This window comes from Rhea pennata, chromosome 2, assembly GCF_028389875.1.
Source record: "Rhea pennata isolate bPtePen1 chromosome 2, bPtePen1.pri, whole genome shotgun sequence".
NCBI classification, from domain to species: domain Eukaryota; kingdom Metazoa; phylum Chordata; class Aves; order Rheiformes; family Rheidae; genus Rhea; species Rhea pennata.
The window spans coordinates 110,750,826-110,769,743 of NC_084664.1; the positions used below are offsets into that span (position 1 = coordinate 110,750,826).

The following is an 18,918-nucleotide window of genomic DNA, read 5'->3' on the forward strand; positions in this document are numbered from 1 at the left end:
CTCATGTCTTCATTAATAATTCCTAGTGTAATTATTACAAACTAAATTAAATCAGTATAATTTTACAGTCCTGAATTCAACTGAACAGTTTTATTATAAGAATATTTTTCCTTCCATCTTCCTCCACATTTTCATGTTCTGCTCATCTTTTGAGCATGCAAATGATTCAGTCCCTTTGGAAACAGTGCCATTTTGCAGCATCTAATTCTGGATAAAGGGAAAAAAATTCTTCCTCAACAAAAGAAACGCAATGGTTTCGAAATACTACAATTATTCACAGAGTAGCGCTTCACTAAAAACTTACTAAATATCTTTTGCCAAAGCAAAAAAAGAGTGTCAAAATTAAACAGCATCCATAAGCAATATTATGTGTATTGTACGTGAGCAAACTTTAAATGTGACTGAAATATAACAAGATTACACTATTCCTTTATTGGGATTTTTTAGGATGAAAAGCTGCCATGACATAGCATTCTAATGTTCTTAAATGATGAACTGGAAAGTAATTTTAAGTAAATTTAAGTAATTTCAATTTTATATTTTTAAGTAAATATTATCTATACGTACTCTGAAACATTACAGAAAAAAAGTGCCGCTGTACCATGGAAAAAATCACACAAGTAATAAAGCTATGCAGGTACAATCTAAGTAACTGGGTATTAGTGGGTATATATCCCTGAATTATTATCTACTCTTAACCAGACATAACCTGTTCTCTCCCCAGACATGTCTCCTCCCAAATCCAACCACTCCAACTTGTCTGTTCCCGATTCGGCAGCTCTCTACCTCAGGCCAGAGCCTTGGCTGTTCACACTCCATCCTCCTCCGTTGACCTAAACAGTGTGAAACCCAGCCACCCAGCCTTCCTCTTCTCAGTCTTGCTCAATTTTCCTTTTCTCTCCTCTCTATAGTCACCATTCCTACACTCAAATACCATTAAACTCTAGCCCTGCATTTGGTTTATGCTTCCTTCAGGTTGTATCTACGAGCTCTCCATCAGCTCCTCTCTCCACCTGCCAGCCTGCTGCTGTTCTTGCAACCTTGTTTCTCCTTCACATCTGCTTTTCTTCTTCCCTTCCACATTTTCACTGCCTTTCCTACTAGCCCCAGCCTCCATCCTCATCTCCTACATACATGTATATTGTGCGTGTGTGTGTATACATATATACATATGTATATTGGTTTCTGTTCCGTGTTCTCTCTTTTCTCTTCCTAGCTTTCAGTGCTTGCGTGATCCTAGTTTTTATCCACTTCCCCTCTCACTTTTTTTTCAAAACACCTCTCCATCTGCCATACTTTCCAATCTAACCAGAATAACTTCACCCAAACATGCAGCTTCTTGCTCTTACACCTCTCTGCGTCCGTATTATGCACCTCTCAAGTTTAGCTTTGCAGAACTCTGGCTCAGAGAGGTGGAGGGCAGTATCCTGGTGAGCTCCCTATTTTCAATTCCTGTGCCTGGATCCAGCACAACTCAGATCAGCAGGCATTTAAATTCTCTCTGTTGCACCTAGACTTCTGCAGGAATTTGAGAGTTAAACTCAACAGAAGTCCATGGTACACATGAGAAGTGTCTTTTTTTTTTTTTTTTTTTTTTTTTTTTTTTTTGGAACTTGTAAATCGCCTGTATTTGAAAGTAGATTTTTACAAGAATGGAAAAACAGAAGTATTCTTGACACAACTACTACCCGCATGAAAAAATCTTATTTTCCTTCTCCAAAGCCTAGAGGCCCCAACACTTTCCTAAGGAAAGTTTGCCAAGATGACTGAACTACATCAACTGTTTTGTCTAAAAGACAAAGGTTCTGAGAAACCTTCAGACTGAGGCAGGCATCCGTTCTGGAAAGTATCAGCCTGAAGTCTGTTTGCCAAAATTACTGTCAGGCAACTTTAAAAATTCCCAACTCTGTTCATAAAAAAGGGGACAGAGACAGATGGATCTGAAAAGCATCTAGCATGAAAGATCAGCTGTTTTGAGCAGAAGAAAATATGCCTACCTGTGTGTATTTAATGTATGAGAACAACTGATACCACAGATAAGCAATCTTTATTATTTTCTTATTGTGTGTTGATCTCAAAATGATTTTGCCCTCTGGAATATATCTTTGTTCTAGAGGTCCACAACAGATTCAGCTCTACTCAAGGTGTTAAATCTTCCATTTCAAAAGATGCAGACATTTATGCCCTCAACAGCACATATGGCTACCTTTCTATGCCTTTACTTAAAAACTTGAGAAAACTCCTTTTAACGAATTTGACACCTAGGTTTACCTTGTTTCAACTCAGTAAGCAGTCTCAACTCTGTAATAATCTGATGTCTGCTCAGACAGGCTCATTCTGTTCTCTTAAATCTCTGTGCTCTATCTGCCCACTATTAGAAAAAATCCAACCTACAGATTGTATGCAGCAGTCTAATAACTTCACCAAATACATTTAATCAATTCTACTCTACCATTTCCCTTTTGCTCAATATTTGATTACTTTTATGTCACCTATTAGATACAAACTGTTTTTTACAATAAGTGGGTGATCTGGCAAGTCCAATTTCATGGCTGCCATTAGATAAAGTGACATTTCAATGCAAACTTAGATGAGGGTACCATGTAGTCTGAATGTACACAATGACAAGGCACTTGTCTTTTCAGCCGTTCCTTTCAGAATAAACACTTGGATAAATTGAAAACCTCCCCTTCAGGATTTATTTAAATAGAACAGTCAATACTTTATTTCACTGTCACCTAAAAGGTATAAAGACAGCACAAACAACTTTTCAAAAAAATCTTTCTTTGGCCTTCAAGTTTAAGGCCAGACTAATTGTTCAGTGACAAGCTTTTTGCTCATTAACTAGACAATATTCATGCTTACAGCTCTTTAATAAGATATCATGGGATTAACTGGCAGATCTTTATTTTTTTTATTTTTTATTTATTTTTTTTAACACAGAGATTAAACCTTCCTAAGCTATTCCTACTCAGGTTAAAAAAAAAAAAAAAAAAGAAACAAGAAAGTAAGAACACTTGGTAGGTTCTTACATTTCTCTCATCTCATAATTCAAGATTTATTCCCTACTCCTTTGTGATTTCAGGTTTGGTTTATAGCCCCTGACACCAGTTGTCCTTCCACTGATTTCAAAACTTCTTGTATCTGATCTCCAGTGCCACAGAACATCATCCCATAGCAGCACTATAAACCTTAAAGAGGTTTACATAAGAAAGCAAGTGGAATCTACTTACAGTAAATTACTATTTAGCGAAACTATGTCTACAATTAAGTAGAAGAGGCTGCACAGAGTTGTTACTCACTTTATGGTGCAAATGTCTCCAAGCCTCGACTTAAAAACAAAGAAATTTAAAAAAAATTCAAATTCCAAAGTGATGTTTACTATTTGTAATCTGAGATAAGTTCAGTAATCAGAACGAAGCAGAGTACAATAGGTATGAAGAACTGACTTTTTTAACTTAAAAACACGAGGCTTGACTCTCCTATCATCCTAGCAATGTAATTCAATAGAAATTCCACTAAAGTCAGCTTAGGTACACCAATGTAAATGAGAAGAGAATTAGATTCATTGTTTCCAACAAAGAAATGGGAGTAATTACACTATTATTTCTATACATACTATTATTAAGCCATCAGTAATTCTCGAGTATACTAAGCATTGCATACAGTATGGACAAATGTACTTTTTTCATTATTTTTTGATGGTAATGAATTAAAAATAGATATATCTCTATTGAAATCAATCCATTATCTTAGCAGGCTAAATAACATCGCAGAAAAGCTGCCAAGGAAATTAGGAAATACAATTTCTTAATTATATGCCATCAATAACAAAATGTATTTACTAATTAGCCCTTAATGCTGCTATTTCAGTGTAGTCATCTAAGGTTTTACAGCACAGTGCTTAAAACAGGTCTTTTTAGGTCAGAAGGAATGACCCGCAGGTGGTCTCATAAAAACTCCAGTACAGGCAATGGGTATTAGCATAATTACTTTGCCACTCTACAAGTAGTTAATGGGATTACACCCTAAGGCTATCCAATTGTTCAAAGCACCTAGTGCAAATTTTCTGAAAGAATCTGGATAAGCACAAACGCGTTAACAATAGGATAAATAATTTCATCTCCAGTTCTGCAAAATGAACACTAATAAATTAAAACACCTTTAATCAAAGAAATTGAAAAAAAAAATCTAACTTCTTTGGCTTTGTACATCTCCTGTCACGGAGGCAGTGAATTTTGTATTTTATTCTTTCACACACCTCCCTTTGTTCCTCTTATTTTCACTGATGTTACCTTTAGGTCTGAAAGATGCTTCACTATTCCTGTTGGGGTTCATCCTCCACCCTTTCCTTCTCTCTTTGCTGAGTTCCATATATTTTCATTTTTGGTCACTCCTTTTATTTTCTTTTCGTGCTATCTTTCCCCGGTCTGAAATATCCTCAGTTTTGCCACTATTCCTTATAATTATATTCTCATCCCATTCTCTCCGTTTCTTTTTTTCTTTTTCTGTCCATTCAAATAGCTTATCTCAGTTTTTATATTATAATTTTTGTCATATTATCTTCGTATATTGGTTATCCACAACCTCCATCCTCTTGTCTTGCCTTGTTTCCCTTCAGTTTGTCTAAAATACATCAACTAAAACCATATTCTTGCTTTTGGAAAAGGGCTCCTCCTTCTTCAAGGCTCTCTCTTGCATCTTCTACTGGCATGATATTCCCTGGCCTAATCTGTATCCCAAGCCTGGTCCTCTCCAATCAACTAAAACAAAAAAACATCCTAAAGCCAAGCTCATCTCACACACACTATTCTAGCCATATCACTTTTCCACTATTCTGTTCTTTAATTTCTTCTTAAGCATCTTCCTCCATATTTAATTCAAAAATCATCCTTATCTATAGTCTATTTGCTAACCTTCCTATAGCTCTTCTCATTGTAAACTCTTTTGTTCTCTTTACTTTGCCTCACCTTTTTTCCTGAAAAACCTTTATTATGCTTTTTTTAAAAAACTACTTCTTCATCTGATTCTCAATGCATACCACTATTCTTCCTGTCCTTCAAACCCTTCCTCCTTTAGTGCTGGTTTTGTTTATGCATCTTTCTATATTGATTTCAGGAACAAAGTCTATACCAGATTTTGAGCTGTAACAGTTGTCCCACACCTCACTTATTGCCCTGATTTGGCTAAACAAAATCATAAACAATTCAGGAATTTAGGAAAAGGATCACATCTTTGAAAAAGTTCTGACAAATCCCATGGAGGCTTATAAATACAAACAATTATTATAGCATTAGGAGAAAGAAAAGAGCGAATCCCAGACCAGCTAACAATAAAGACCCTCATCCAGTCTACTGTGTCTGAAATCAAAAGTGCACAAGCTCTCATAATGCAATAGGTCCTGATTCTTTAATTAGATGACTAAGCCATAAGAAATGTTAATTTGTATCTTAAACCAAAAACATAAAACCTAGAGCATAATTTGGAAAGCAAACTGACAAGAATATAGTTTGTAAAAATTAATTCCTTGGTCTTGTTACAATGGAGTCTATATCTTCCTTTAAAACTCTTATAAAAGCTGTAATTACATAGTCCATGAAAATCTGAATGCTATTCTCAAAAGGAAAAAGTTCTATCCAACAAAGGATACTGTTTCTGAAAATCAGATTATACATCATAGAAGTTACTCTTTCCTCCCTAGTTTCTAAAGGAAAATCTCACACTTGTGGTGGATTTGGTTTTAGGATACCCATTTTCAACTTGCCAACTTGGATCAAATTGTATTCAGAAAAACAGAAAATGAGCCTTTAACCCTTCAACTCACTTCCTGTTTATTGAGTACAGAATTGACCAGCAACTGAAGGCACGTAACAGAATGACCAGGGCTACATAAAACCTACCACAGTGCTTCATGGCACTGCCAGGTGCTGCAGAATCTATATTTTTCCTCTGAAATAATAAAAATAAAATTATCCTCCCCAAAAGTACCAGTATAAAAATAAGCAGGAATAAAAATGCAAATTAAATATACTTAATGTCATAAAATTGTTTCAGCACACTTCTCCATAATAAGGATGGACACTTTTACAGGCATTGTATTTACACTTCAGTGTTTCCTGCTGTTTTTAAAAGCTTCCTCCATTTATTGGAATTTGTGTATTTCAAGTGTTCTCATTTACTACAAATGATTCTTTCACATAAATATATTTCACAGAAATTTTGGGGGGAATGTAATTTCCTCATAGGAGGTAAAGAGTCAGTATTCTATTCATACCTTTAAAAAGAAATATTCTGTAACTATACTTTCAAAAACAAAGTTCTGAACAGTGTATTTTGGAGAAAAAATGTTAATTAGCACAGGCTTCTTTTGTCTTTCCTTTGTGGACAGACTGCTGGACAGACTCTTGAGATTTATATAAGTAGAGTTTATTTATTGAACTTCTTACTGACTTCTACAGGCTATAGGTGACATCCTCAGGGAATTGGCAATTGCAAGTCCATATTCCACACACTGAACATGGAAAAACTGATTTTACTGTGATTTTACCTTTGACTATCAGCTCTGCATAGTTTGATACACCAATCCCTCCTTCAGTCTGAATCATGCAGCGATAGTTGCCAGCATCCCTCTTCGTGGCATTCACCACACTAAAAAGAGCTACAAATCGTCGAGAGTTGAACACTTTTATGTCCTTCAGAGGTGCATCCCTTACATAAATGCCCTAGGCAAAGAAACAAAAATAAAGAATATTTTTAGCAGTTTTTAAGCAATACTGAAAAACATTTTCACTTCTCTCAAGTCTACCAAAAGGAGAGAGAGGATAAAAACAGAAGTCTGTAATGTTACTTTTACAGATGTTTCCACTGTGTGAGACTTTTCCGCCCTCCCATGTGAGTTAAAACATTCATCATCAGTGTGCAACCATTCATCTGGAACAGCTGCTTTCAACTCTTTATAGATTAACTAATACAAAGATTTAAGAGCAATGTAACATTTACGTGCTTGGCTTACTTTACACAAATATTTGAAGTTTTTGTTTTAAAGAAATATGAAGCCCAGCATACTCAGTCTCTGCTTTCTCTTCCCCACCCCGCATCTGCTGCTCAGCATATGCATCTTCCACAGCTTGCAAATAAATGCAAGTGGATGGTTCTCATACAGCAGCATTGACACCTGGGTTTATCAGTGTCCCAGGTAGAATAGACTAGGCACTGATTTACAAAGCAAAAGACTAACAAGGCTGAAGCTCTCTTCAGTTTCCACCTCCTCAGCATGGTACTGGCAACCGGGCCATTTCCAATCTATCTTCTCCTCAATTCAACGTACTGCATGTAGGTGTAAGAAAATAAGCTACATAACAGTCAAGGAGCGCAACCCCCAGCTAAAGTCCCATGCCATCGGCCTGCTCTCTCGCATGATTCAGTACAGGTTTGGGGGAAGGAAAGGGGCAAGGCAGCAGGGGGAAAAGGGCAGAGACGACATCTTCATATGTAATGCAAAAGTAAGGGCAGAAAGATTTGGCTCCCATATCCTCATCAAAATTCATGCTCCATCTGTCCATGAATTAGGGTATGTGCACTACAAATGAAAGAATGATCTTCACAAAACTTAATGAAATTACTAGAGCAAGCTAGAAAAATTTTACACTAAATCTATTCAAAATTTATTCAAACAAAACCAATACACTTTTCATAGAAATGTAGGCATTTCAACAAACTGAAGAGCCTATGGCCGTTACCAAAACATCAATAAAACAGTAGAGAATCCTAATGGACACCTCCAAGGGGACAGCCTCTCTGGGAAGGCATATGCACAGTCCTATGGTATTTAAAGAAATCCATTGTTTTTAGTAGGTTTTTCTGACTTGAAAAGCTTCAAGCAGGGCAAAGAACAGTCCTTCGCTATCTAGCTTCTATAAACAGTCCAACACAGCTAGCACTGTCTGTTTTTCTTTTCAGCAATTTGTAGTTTGTCCAGCAAAATTTAAAGACCTGCACAGAAAAAGCTGACCTCAATTTGTGAATCATGGCCTTTACTTGTCACCATATTAAAAGTAACCTTAAAATGCCACTTCCAACCAGGAAGAGTTGCAAATAACAACCACATTAAATTGAACATGTTCATTAATCACAAAACCAAGTCAATTATGACACTAATGCCAAAGAAGCAACACAATTAATATTAATAATGATTCTCATTCTTTTAATAGGTACAATAAGGTAAGAGTTATTTCCTTTTCAAAAAGAAATGTGGGTCATGGACTTCAAGGAAAAACTTGCAAGATACCCAAAGAAGAATGCAGTGTTACACCTTAAAAATTACTCAACCTTATATTGTTACTTGAGAACTACTTCAGATAATTTCTAGCTCCTTAAAATTCCTGGAATTCTGAGCTGGAGATAAACTGGCTTCTCTGACATGGCAAGTGACATGGCAGTTACTGAAAACACAACTTGGAAAGAAACATTTCAAACAAAATTACTGTTTTCATTGGTTTTGCCACAGGGATATTATTCTAGCAAGAATGGTAGCACATAGAAGGCAGGAGATAGCAAGCGGAGCAGGTTAATTATGATTTTGGAGAATAAATATTACTTAAGAGCAACATTAATTTATTTTTTTCCTAAGACAATGAGTGATTAATCCTAATTATCTGAGTTGTTGACTAGTCACAGATCATGTGGTTTTAAAGTGTGTTTCTACAATTTTCAGATTTTTAAGGACTCTTTGTGCATAGCTTAGTCATGTGCTTAGGTTACATCCACTCATGCTAGCTTTTGGAGTTTTTTCTGAGTTGCAACATCAGTAAGCTCTGCTTAGGCTATTTTATCCTGCGAAGAAATAAGGTAAGTTTTTCTCTAGGGAATGACATATGGCCAAATACAGATTAATTCTATTACCTAAGCCAGCTCAGCTCATTTTAAGTGAGAACAAATATCTCTGTGCTCGAGCCTGCCCTGTAGACTTATCCTTAGGCTCAGGGCTCCCACTGCAGAATTTACGGGGATTTACTAGGATTCTCCTGAGTTACAACAGAACAGGAGAGCAGTGGGAAGATTTTAAGAATAACTTCTTGTTGTTCTGCTCCCATCTACCAAAGGCTACTGGAAACTGTCACTGGGAGAACAAGGAGGTGAAGGGAGAGGACAAGGCCACGAGGCAGTATTGCTTCTGCCCTTAGCTGAGCCAGGCACATGCACAGAGGAGACCACGCAGAGGGAGGATGCACGCACCTCTCCTCTTGCCCTGTGCAGGCCTGCACGTGAGCCCACAGGCCGTCCTGCTCACCCCTCCCCGCGGCCTCGTGGATGTCTTGCAAAGCACAGCCTCCGTTGTAATTTAAACTGTCAGCGGTCCATGAAAGGAACCGCTCCAATACTGGCCCCAGAGGACACATTTCACGCCTTTCTCTGTGCGTATGCAGAATGAAAATCTGCACTGATCAATGCGTTTCAGAATTTTATAATAAAATTTTGCTTCACTGGGGATCCATAATCTTCTTCACCTTCTGTTTATTCTCAAACACAGCATCTTGTTTGATTTCAAGTACCTCAACTGCTGCTCTAAAACAGAAAACCTTAGCTTGATCAAATAATCAGCTACACAGCCATGTGATACACGCCATCCATTCACTTGCCAATAATTTTGACCGGACAAAGACAGAAGCCTGAGCAGATTTCAGAGATGCACATCCTTTTGCTCACTTGAACAAGCTACATGAGCCTTAAAGGGAATGCAGCTTGCCTCTACAATGCTGTATTTAAGCATTTTCAGCCCCCACTGAAATCCAGATGTGAAATAGGTTATTATGGGTTGCTTCAAAATTTGAGGCAGCTCCACAATAAAAAGCCTTTAATAATATTACAACCACATCTGTAAAGTATAGGTGAGATATTATTATTACTAAAGATTACCTTGACTGATTTATCTTAAACATTACTAAGTCACAGAGGCAAAGTGCAGGGTGTCTAATTACATGTTAGAACTCAGAGAGTCCTACAGAAATCTCTGGCATGACACTTCCTACTAGAACTCCAAGAAAAAAAAAACAGACCTTTTTCTTTAGTCTCTTTGCAAAAAATGTTTGTAATTAGACTTTTGTCTCTGTAATAGACAACGACTAAAACATCGTTCCTTTATTTTCCACAAGAAATAGTAGTTTATGACAGCAAGTTTTCCCTCTCCAAGAATGACAGTAAATGAGTAGGAAGGCTGCCTAATTAAGTCGAGTTTGAGTTAGGGATAAAAGAATTGAAATGAAGGTAATGAATTCAAGTATATGATAAATTTAATCCACAGGCATTATAAAGGAGGGTAAAAACTGGCTCCATCACAGTTAAAACAAAAAAAACAAAACAAAAAAAAACCCCAAAGCTATCTTCCCGACACTTATTTCAGCAACAGCCAAATAGTTAAAGATTATTTTTAGTTTGAAAAATGCTGTTTATAAAGTGATACAAGAATACAGAAAGGTTTCTGTTTTAACTGTACCCATACAGCTTTGCTCTCTTTTTATTTGCGATTCTCATTCCTTTCTCACTGATGCACTGCATAGTGTCTTCAGCAAGTTACACAGTCACACAGTCACACAGTGACAACAGTCACTCCAACAGTAGAGTTAACTCTTAACTCTGAAATATGAAGGAGGACATCATTTTTTTTCCTTTTCTATAAAAAAAGGTCTCTCTAAGCAAAATGTATGATAAATGACCATCCCTCTGCTCCAATTGTCAAAAGCTGTTTCATTTAGAATGGGTAGAAATAACGTATTTGTATCAATGGAGCATTCATTAATTGAACATATTTGCAGATCCTGAAGAAGTTTTTAACATAGTATTTTCAATAACATTCACAAAAAGTAAGATTCTTGAAACTCCCTAACGCAACATTCTGAAGTCCCACAAATAAAGCAGATCAGTTAAGGACCTATCACTTCAGTTACTATAGTAAATAAAAACTTTATCCCACTTTTATTAAAATAGATTCTGAAATTTACTGAGAGATGTTTCAAACAGTTTTTATATGGAAGCCTATCTGAGTGTTCACAAATACATCGTATCTTATCAAAAATTAAACAAAACATGACAAATCTATAATTTACTACCTCCATTGCATAAAATGGTATAGAATTCATGTTTCACTGCACCACACTGTGGTGATGAATTCATTATATCAGGTTAATACAAACGAAAAAAAGAGGTTATCAGAGCAACTTTGTAATATCTTTACGTTAGTTTTTTACAACTCAACAAGATAAACACAGTTCCTTTTACTTCACCTGGTAGCTCTGTTTTGTCATGCGAAAGATTAAGGCTTTACTGTACATTGAGACTTCTAGCTTCTCCTGCCACTGGGACAACAGTGTGAACACAACACTTTATTCTTTGGAAAGAAAAAACTGCCTTAACCATTTGACACTAGATCTGCTCAGACTAGGAAGGCTAGGTCCCCCAGGCAGAGTTATCCTACCTTCTTACAGTAGAGGAATTTTGACCACTAAATACAGACTGCAAGATGCTGAGATTCAAAAGAGAAAAGAAACAGAGATGAAAACAGATTCCATTGGCTGCTAACATTTTTCAAATGTTCAGAAAAAGCTTGTAAGAAAACATACATGCATTCAAAAGTGCTATTTAAGCCAACAGATGACTATATTTAACTGATGAGTCATTTTTAGGAATAAATTTTCTATTAAACAAAGTGTTATTTAATACACATGGACGTGAAAAAACTCTTAATTTAATGTCACAGCTAACCCAGCTAGAAAATTCATATTCCTAGAACCAGCATATTAAATGCATACAGAGACAACTTAAAGCACCTTAAAATGCACATTATTTTTCCATTCTAGGCAAGCTAGAATGAAAAAAACAGGTTGATGGTTATTTAAATTAGACTTACAGTCTCTTGTATGCAATGAACTAACTCTAAGTCTTTTAAATGAACAGCAATTTAGCAGCTACAAGATATATATTAAACCTTTCAGAAATAGTTTTAACAAAAATGCAGCAGTAATTTGAAGGGATTGGATTTCGCGGATGTTAGATCAAGCACTACCACTACATTAATCACTCTCAAGGCACGTTTCAACTCTTTTTCCAAAAGAGACAAGAGAAATCATTGGCCAGTCACCCTCTCTGTCCATGAAGGTAGATTAAGCAGCTTTTCACACATTTAATAAAAGAAAGGTTGTGCATTATTCCACTTTCAAATATGCACATTTATAAAATTATGATTAGATTCATACCAGTGGGATCTCAAACAATATCAGCAGTGCCAGAAGTAATTTTGTTTAAAATATATGTAAAATCTAAATCAAACAGTAATTAATACTTCAATAAAATTGCTTCCCAAGTTTGTATTTTTCATCCTAATAATTAAGATAACTTGGCTTTACCTCTGAATTTCTAGAATTGCTTTCCTAACAAATACGACTGTTTGTCAACCTAACCTAGAACCCCCACAGATCCTGTGATTATCCTACGCTTATTACATCTGTGTAAGTTAACGCATATTTCATTCACGTAATGAGGCCACACTGGAAAACGATTATTATTGTTCTATTTGGAATTATTCTACTATGAGTCAGAATTGCACTTGGCATGTGTAACTAACGGGCATTCAAGCAAAATGTTATTTTACTCTTCAAGAAAGATTTCAGGTTTCGTTCTAATGTTTGATAACTGACCCTTTTCTCCAAATGACACAGCTATCTTTAAATCTCTGTACACTATGACCAAAATGAAATGCTTGTTAGAGACAACAGGTAATCTTCTAAAATACTACTAAAGTCACAGACCTAGTAGTCTTTCCATTAAATTATCAAATATTAAGCAATGACATCTACTGAAGATACAACTAAATGTATAGAAAGTAAACAAAGAGATTACTACTTTTTCTGGAGTCATTAAACTCAGTGTAATTTACCCAAAACAGTTATTTTGTGTTTCTGCGCTGAATTGTTCTATATCATTCTGACAAGAGCAAAAATGTTATTACTACACAGAGATTTTAAAAGGGGAGGAACCCTGCTCAATCTATTTTTTTAATTTTTATATGAAAATTCAGAGTAGTTGAGAAGTGTTAACATTCTCCAATAACTTGTTAGTGCATATAAAAATGTAAAATATCACAAGCCTTCTTGGAATTCATCTTTACTAGCACACAATAGAATCCAAAACCACTTGTAGGGAATTATATGCTCAGAAACATCTGGAAAAAACAGAGCACTAGGAAGTCTCTCTCTAAAGGAAAGGTTTATATTTTATACATAAAGAAGTTACGGCAACAGTCCACATATCTGCTAAGCGTTCTGCCACAGCCGCACTTTGGATTGCATCAAATTCTTTGACATATGGAATCCTAAGCGCTTCTCATCATATTTCCATTTGTGTTAAAAACTACAGCGAGTAGGATGAATGCCTTGCTGAAAAATGAAGAGCTAGTTACGTGATTTTAAATAGTCTGTTTTGGAATTCTACACACACTGGCTGCAAAGGGTCTGGGAAAGAGATGATGGAGAGAAAACGAGAAAGAAAAGATCTTTAGTATAACTTTCATTGACACATACAATGCAAAATGTACTAAGGCAGGCATTTGTCTGCGTCTTCTGTCCAAGCAGATTACAGGACTAAAATGTAACGCAGTCACTGTCCCAGGCTCTCTTCATGGGTTAAGTGCTAACCTCCTAGGAAGAACACAGGCACAAGATGAAGAAATTCGAACAGGTAAACTCTGGGGCCAACAAGTCTACCCAAAAGTTTAAAAACATCAGAATAACCAACAAAGCCAAAGGGATACGAAGTTCAACAAAGCAGATCAAGGAAGAAGTAGCAAGAGTGAAAGGAAGAAGCACAAGTGCTTCATGACCCACCAGCTAGGCCCCGTTCAGGGTGGGACGGCTGCCTCCCGAAAAGGCTTTGCTACGAGGGAGCAATGAACGGCCGGAAGAGGCGAATACCCACAGAAAAGGAAGCTAAAGCAAACGCCTCAACAGTGACAGTGCACCTTGCAAATAAAGATAATCATGGCAGTAATACCCAGGAATACGTAATATAGTAATAAGTAGTGTATACATTTCTTCATGTCACAGAGAAGCTACTGTAGAAGAAACTGGCTGGAGGTGTTTTAGCCTTAATTACAGAGTCCAACAACTCCCCTGAATCCCCAAACGCACACCTCCTTCAGTGCTCTATTTCCTTCCTGTCATCTTTCCTCTGGGCTTAATTTAATCCTTACTTCAGTTCTCTTTGTCTTGAAACAGCTTTAATAGCCCTTGGTGTCAAAAAAAAGAAGCCGACGTTCAACTCCAAGCTGAACATCATACCTCCCAGCAGTCAGCTTGTAAAATTTAAGTACAGTATTCATCGTAAAGGCCTCTGTTTCCTTCTCCCAAAGGTCCAACAGCACAACACAGAAAGCTTATTGAATTTATTTCACCAATAGCTTGTATCTGTCCGTAAGTGATTCCACTACTGCTGAACAAGTCACTATGTTCCACATCAAGGCAGTCTTCAGGGTCCAGAAACAGGCATGCTTAACACGCTGCTGAAAAGCGAGCTGAATTTAACTGATCCCCAGTGGCACAGGTGAAATGTTTCATTATCTCAGATTGTCATTTACTGTCTTGTAGATTATTAAGCACTCCAGGACAACTAGGATTAACATATCACACTGAGTTTCGTGGAAAACAAACACTACGTCAGCCACTTCATTTTCAAATTCAGGTAAGAATATCAAAAAGGTTAGGCTGCTAAAAGAAACAAACGCAACACCCCCAAAAACCTTTTCTTAGGTATCATATCACCAAATGAGAACTTGTCATAGCTGGGAAAGGACATGGATGGCAGAGAGGCATGGAGTCAACTCAGAATGGCAGAAATCCCTCCTAACTTGCGTATGTCCACAAGATTCCAGTTAAGCAAATGTTCTGCATACCAATACCTGAGAGTTTCTGAACATTTGAAACACAGTTCTCAAATAGACCGAAAAAAAAAAAAAAAAAAAAAAAAAAAAAAAGGCAGGCAGACAGAAAGAGAAAAAAATCGACTTCTTATTATCACAAACTTTTTGTCCAAAGTCCAAGTTAAATCCTGGTTAAACAAAAATAATAGCAACTCTTTTAGGTGATACCTCAGACTCTTCTTGTATCTAGATGGTGCAAGAGGTCACCTTCTTCAGCAGATGAGGAGGATCAAAATCCATCGACATTGTGGGGTGTTCAGAAACAAACTCTGCAAAGCTGTTTCCAAGTATTTCAAGGTTCTGTACTGTTGTTCACAGCCAAGGCCCTAGCAGATTTCACAGAGCTTCCAGTATTTCTCTAGAAGTAAAACTTCTGCATTCACAGATTTTTCAGGTTTACTTTTTCCCCTAAATCTCTTTTGATCACATGAGATTACTACACAGACAAAGGATTACGAATTTAGAGAACATTCTTGTGATAAAAGGGCTATTTTCAAGAGGCAAGATGTTAATATGGCTGTTACAAACTTTCAGACTGCATATTCCCATCAGAAGCAGCAATGATGACATATATGTTGAAAATGAAATACAAATTTTAGCGTCATAAGCATACTCTCGGCAAAGCATCCTAACCTCAAGGCAGGCAGCTGCTGAAATAAGGCCTTTGGAGAGTATTACTCTCCAAAGTTTATTGCTCCTTGCAACGTGATGGAGAGGCAGGACTAGCACCACTACAGAGCCAAGCACTTCTCCTCCTGAACCAGTTGTACTTTTGTTCTGCTGTAGCAAAGGTAGCTTACTTTTCTGGCATTACAATAACCATTTTTGCTCACAACCACATACCTAAAGTTTTTAGATGTTGGTGGGTTTTTTTAGTATCACTACCAGCATGGGCTGTGCTGCTTGCTGATCTAAGATTGTCTGTTGTATCAAAAGGTTCTGACTGATGCCATATGTAAAACTTTATAGTGACTTCTGTCAGGTATTGTCATCAGAAATCTAATATTTTGGATAACATCTTAAGTTTCCAAAATGTCTTCTGGATCCCTTTTCACTCAGGAATGGTGGGACTGGTTCATGACACTGGGAGTGAACTTTATTCTTCCGATTACTCTTATACGCATTTATTTAATATAATCAGCAAAATATGCTGATGTTTCCTCATGCTTACAGACATTTTGCTTTTGTGACTGGCTGTGCAATGTGTGTGCTTTAGGACGCTTACCATGTAAAACAGTTTTGCTGGCCAAGCTTCTGGAATGTTTATAGAGGGAGAGTATAAAGCTCATTTTTGTCTCTGTTATTACAGTGGCATCATCTTATACAAGTAGCATAAGGCTACCAGTTAGATTTACAGTAGCTTTTACACCATCTGGCGTTTTAGCTTTCCAGCTGTGCATTTCATTGGTCATAGCAGCTCTGTGAACCACAGCATGGGGAGTGGGTGGAAATAAGATGTCAGTCTAATATCCGTCCGTGATTGAACCTGGGCATTGACTTTGCAAGTTGGCTTATATTTTTCCGTTTATTCTACATTTATTTTTCTAAGGGACATCCAGGAATCTTTTGCAAGAACCAGTCTTGGTAGCACACCACTGGGCTGGAAAGGCTTCAGTGTGCTTGGATGTAAAAATAGGAGAGTGGCAAGTTGGCAATATTCCTGTTTCCAAGACTTTCGACTGTATTCTAGTTTGTTGATTTTGGAAAACTATTCCAAAACCAACCTTAGCACTCGAAGAATAAAGCCAGGGACAATATAAGAGTATGCAGCATCTGGAGTGTCACTCAGCTTGTCTGACAATAACCTATAAAGGAGAAATGGTGTAGAAGGAGGAAAGTGAGCTTTAGCGTACATTCCTATAACACTCCAAACATGTATTTTGTAAATTCAGTCACGTATGGTTTACTGATAAAAATACTAAGCTAGAATAGTTTCTACTGGTCCATGCTGAAAGCTTCACAGATACATTGATTTGGAGATGTCCTTCTGTTTTTAAAATATGTTGGCCTGGATTTTTCATTAACCATACATAATTATATAACTTCTCTCAGTCTCTGGCATCATGAATAATTAAGAATTCTGTAATAGAAATCTTAAGCAACAGTGGAAGATTACCAAATGCATATACAGATAAGAATAAAACTAACAAGCCCAAGGAAAAGAAAGCCTGTCTGGTTTCACCCCTAGTGAGAGACTGCATCGCAAAGGATAAAAGAAACGGATCGCTCTGAGCGTGATGCAGTCTTCAATCCTGGTGCCCAGACAGAAGCAGTGCAGTTGTTCACAACCGTGCTCATCACACAGGCAACAAATTTGTCTTGCTCAAAGGATGAGCATCTAGCCTTTGTAGAGGACCTGTTGGGAAGTTTAGGTATACACTTTCAAAAATGTATTTGACTTTTCATATAATCTAAGCATATACTGTTTTAAGGTATGAAGTTTGAAGCATATGCATTTGTTCACAGCTAGAGTAGAGCAACAAATAAAAATATAGATACCTTCTTACAAGAATTTGGTGTGGGATCTCTAACACATACTTTAAAATTTTATCAAGATTGCATTGATGTTCAGCAAGAAAGCTAAGATTTGTTACACTTCTTTTTATGCTTTTCTTTAGGGAAAGAGAAAATGAAGTAAATTAAACTAAATCCTTCTATCACATTTTATCAAAGTTCTTACAATGCAGAAGATCAAAACAATACAAGTTTGTCTCCTAGAAATTAATTTGACAAGAGTTTGTGCAAATTAAACCTCGAGCAGAATTCAAATAATCATAAAACCAAAAAACTAATATAAGAGTATTGCATGTATCTCTTTATGAAATTGGGCTGGAAAATGAAATTATTTAAGTGAGGAACAGGGATATGCAGATTGTTCCACAGATGTTTTAAAGTATCTATTGTTTGCCTTTTCTTTTCTTCACTTTCACAAAATATATGAAAAGGAGCTTCATTTTAATATGTATATTTTATATATATATATATATACTTTTTATATTACTCTAATTTTATATGCATTACAAGACTGCAGCCTCTGCACTAATGGATGACTTTGTATTTCTGATATTCTCCTAGCAAAATACTATTCTCCCACATAAACTGCTGGAACTAGAGCATGATCAGAGGTTTAATAGGTCAGAATTCATTGATAGCCAAAGCCCCATCCCCACTACTTTGTGGTTCCTCTCTTGCGAGCTCTTGTTGCTGAGGATTTTCTTTCTCTTCCTTTAAGACTGAACAAGTTGTTAAATAAGAAGTAAGATATGTAAACTGGCATGAGTAGGATTTAACAGAAAAGATGGTCCAAGAGGGGGGAAGAAAGGGGAGGAGGAATGGGGAAAAAAGAGAAATCCAATCAGCTATTGAAAAACAGTGTGTACACTGATGCACAACATCTCGCCTCACCCAGGAAATTTCATTTCAGTACTTCCTTCTCAGTAAGTTTGCTAAATGCTACAGATAAGAATATTTAATTAAAATATTATCACAGGATCACTGTGACCGCAAGGGACTCCTTGAGATTATCTCGTCCAACCTCCTTATTCAAGCAGGGTCAGCTACGGCAGGTTGCCCAGGGCCGTGTCTAGTCAGCCTTTGAGCATCTCCAAAGATGGAGACTCCATGACCTCTCAGGGCAGCCTGGTCCAGCGCTCTGTTACTGTCACAGTAAAGAATTTTTTTGTGTGTTTCAGGTCATGTCCATTGCCTCTTGTCCTGTTACTTGGCACCACCAAGAAAAGTCTGGCTCCATCCTCTTTACACACACACACACACACACACACAGAGAGAGAGAACAGCTATTTATACACATTAATAAGATCCCTCTGAGCCTTCTCTTTTCCAGGCTGAACAGTCCCAGCTCTCTCAGCCTCATATGAGAGATGCTGCAGTCCCTTCATCATCTCTGCGGCCCTTTGTTGGACTTGCTCCAGTGGCTCCATGTCTCTCTCGCA

At 36.9% G+C, this 18,918-nt stretch overlaps 1 protein-coding gene across 7 annotated transcripts in view; it reads right to left on the reverse strand.

Moving 5' to 3' along the window:
- The window catches only part of PTPRM (protein tyrosine phosphatase receptor type M), a 474,059-nt gene that overhangs the window by 281,764 nt on the left and 173,377 nt on the right, over positions 1–18,918 (reverse strand). For all 7 annotated transcript variants that reach the window (XM_062570156.1, XM_062570154.1, XM_062570152.1 and 4 more), the window contains exon 6: positions 6,548–6,722. In XM_062570156.1, coding sequence (XP_062426140.1) covers positions 6,548–6,722 — 175 coding nt within the window. The remainder of the gene's footprint in view (positions 1–6,547; positions 6,723–18,918) is intronic.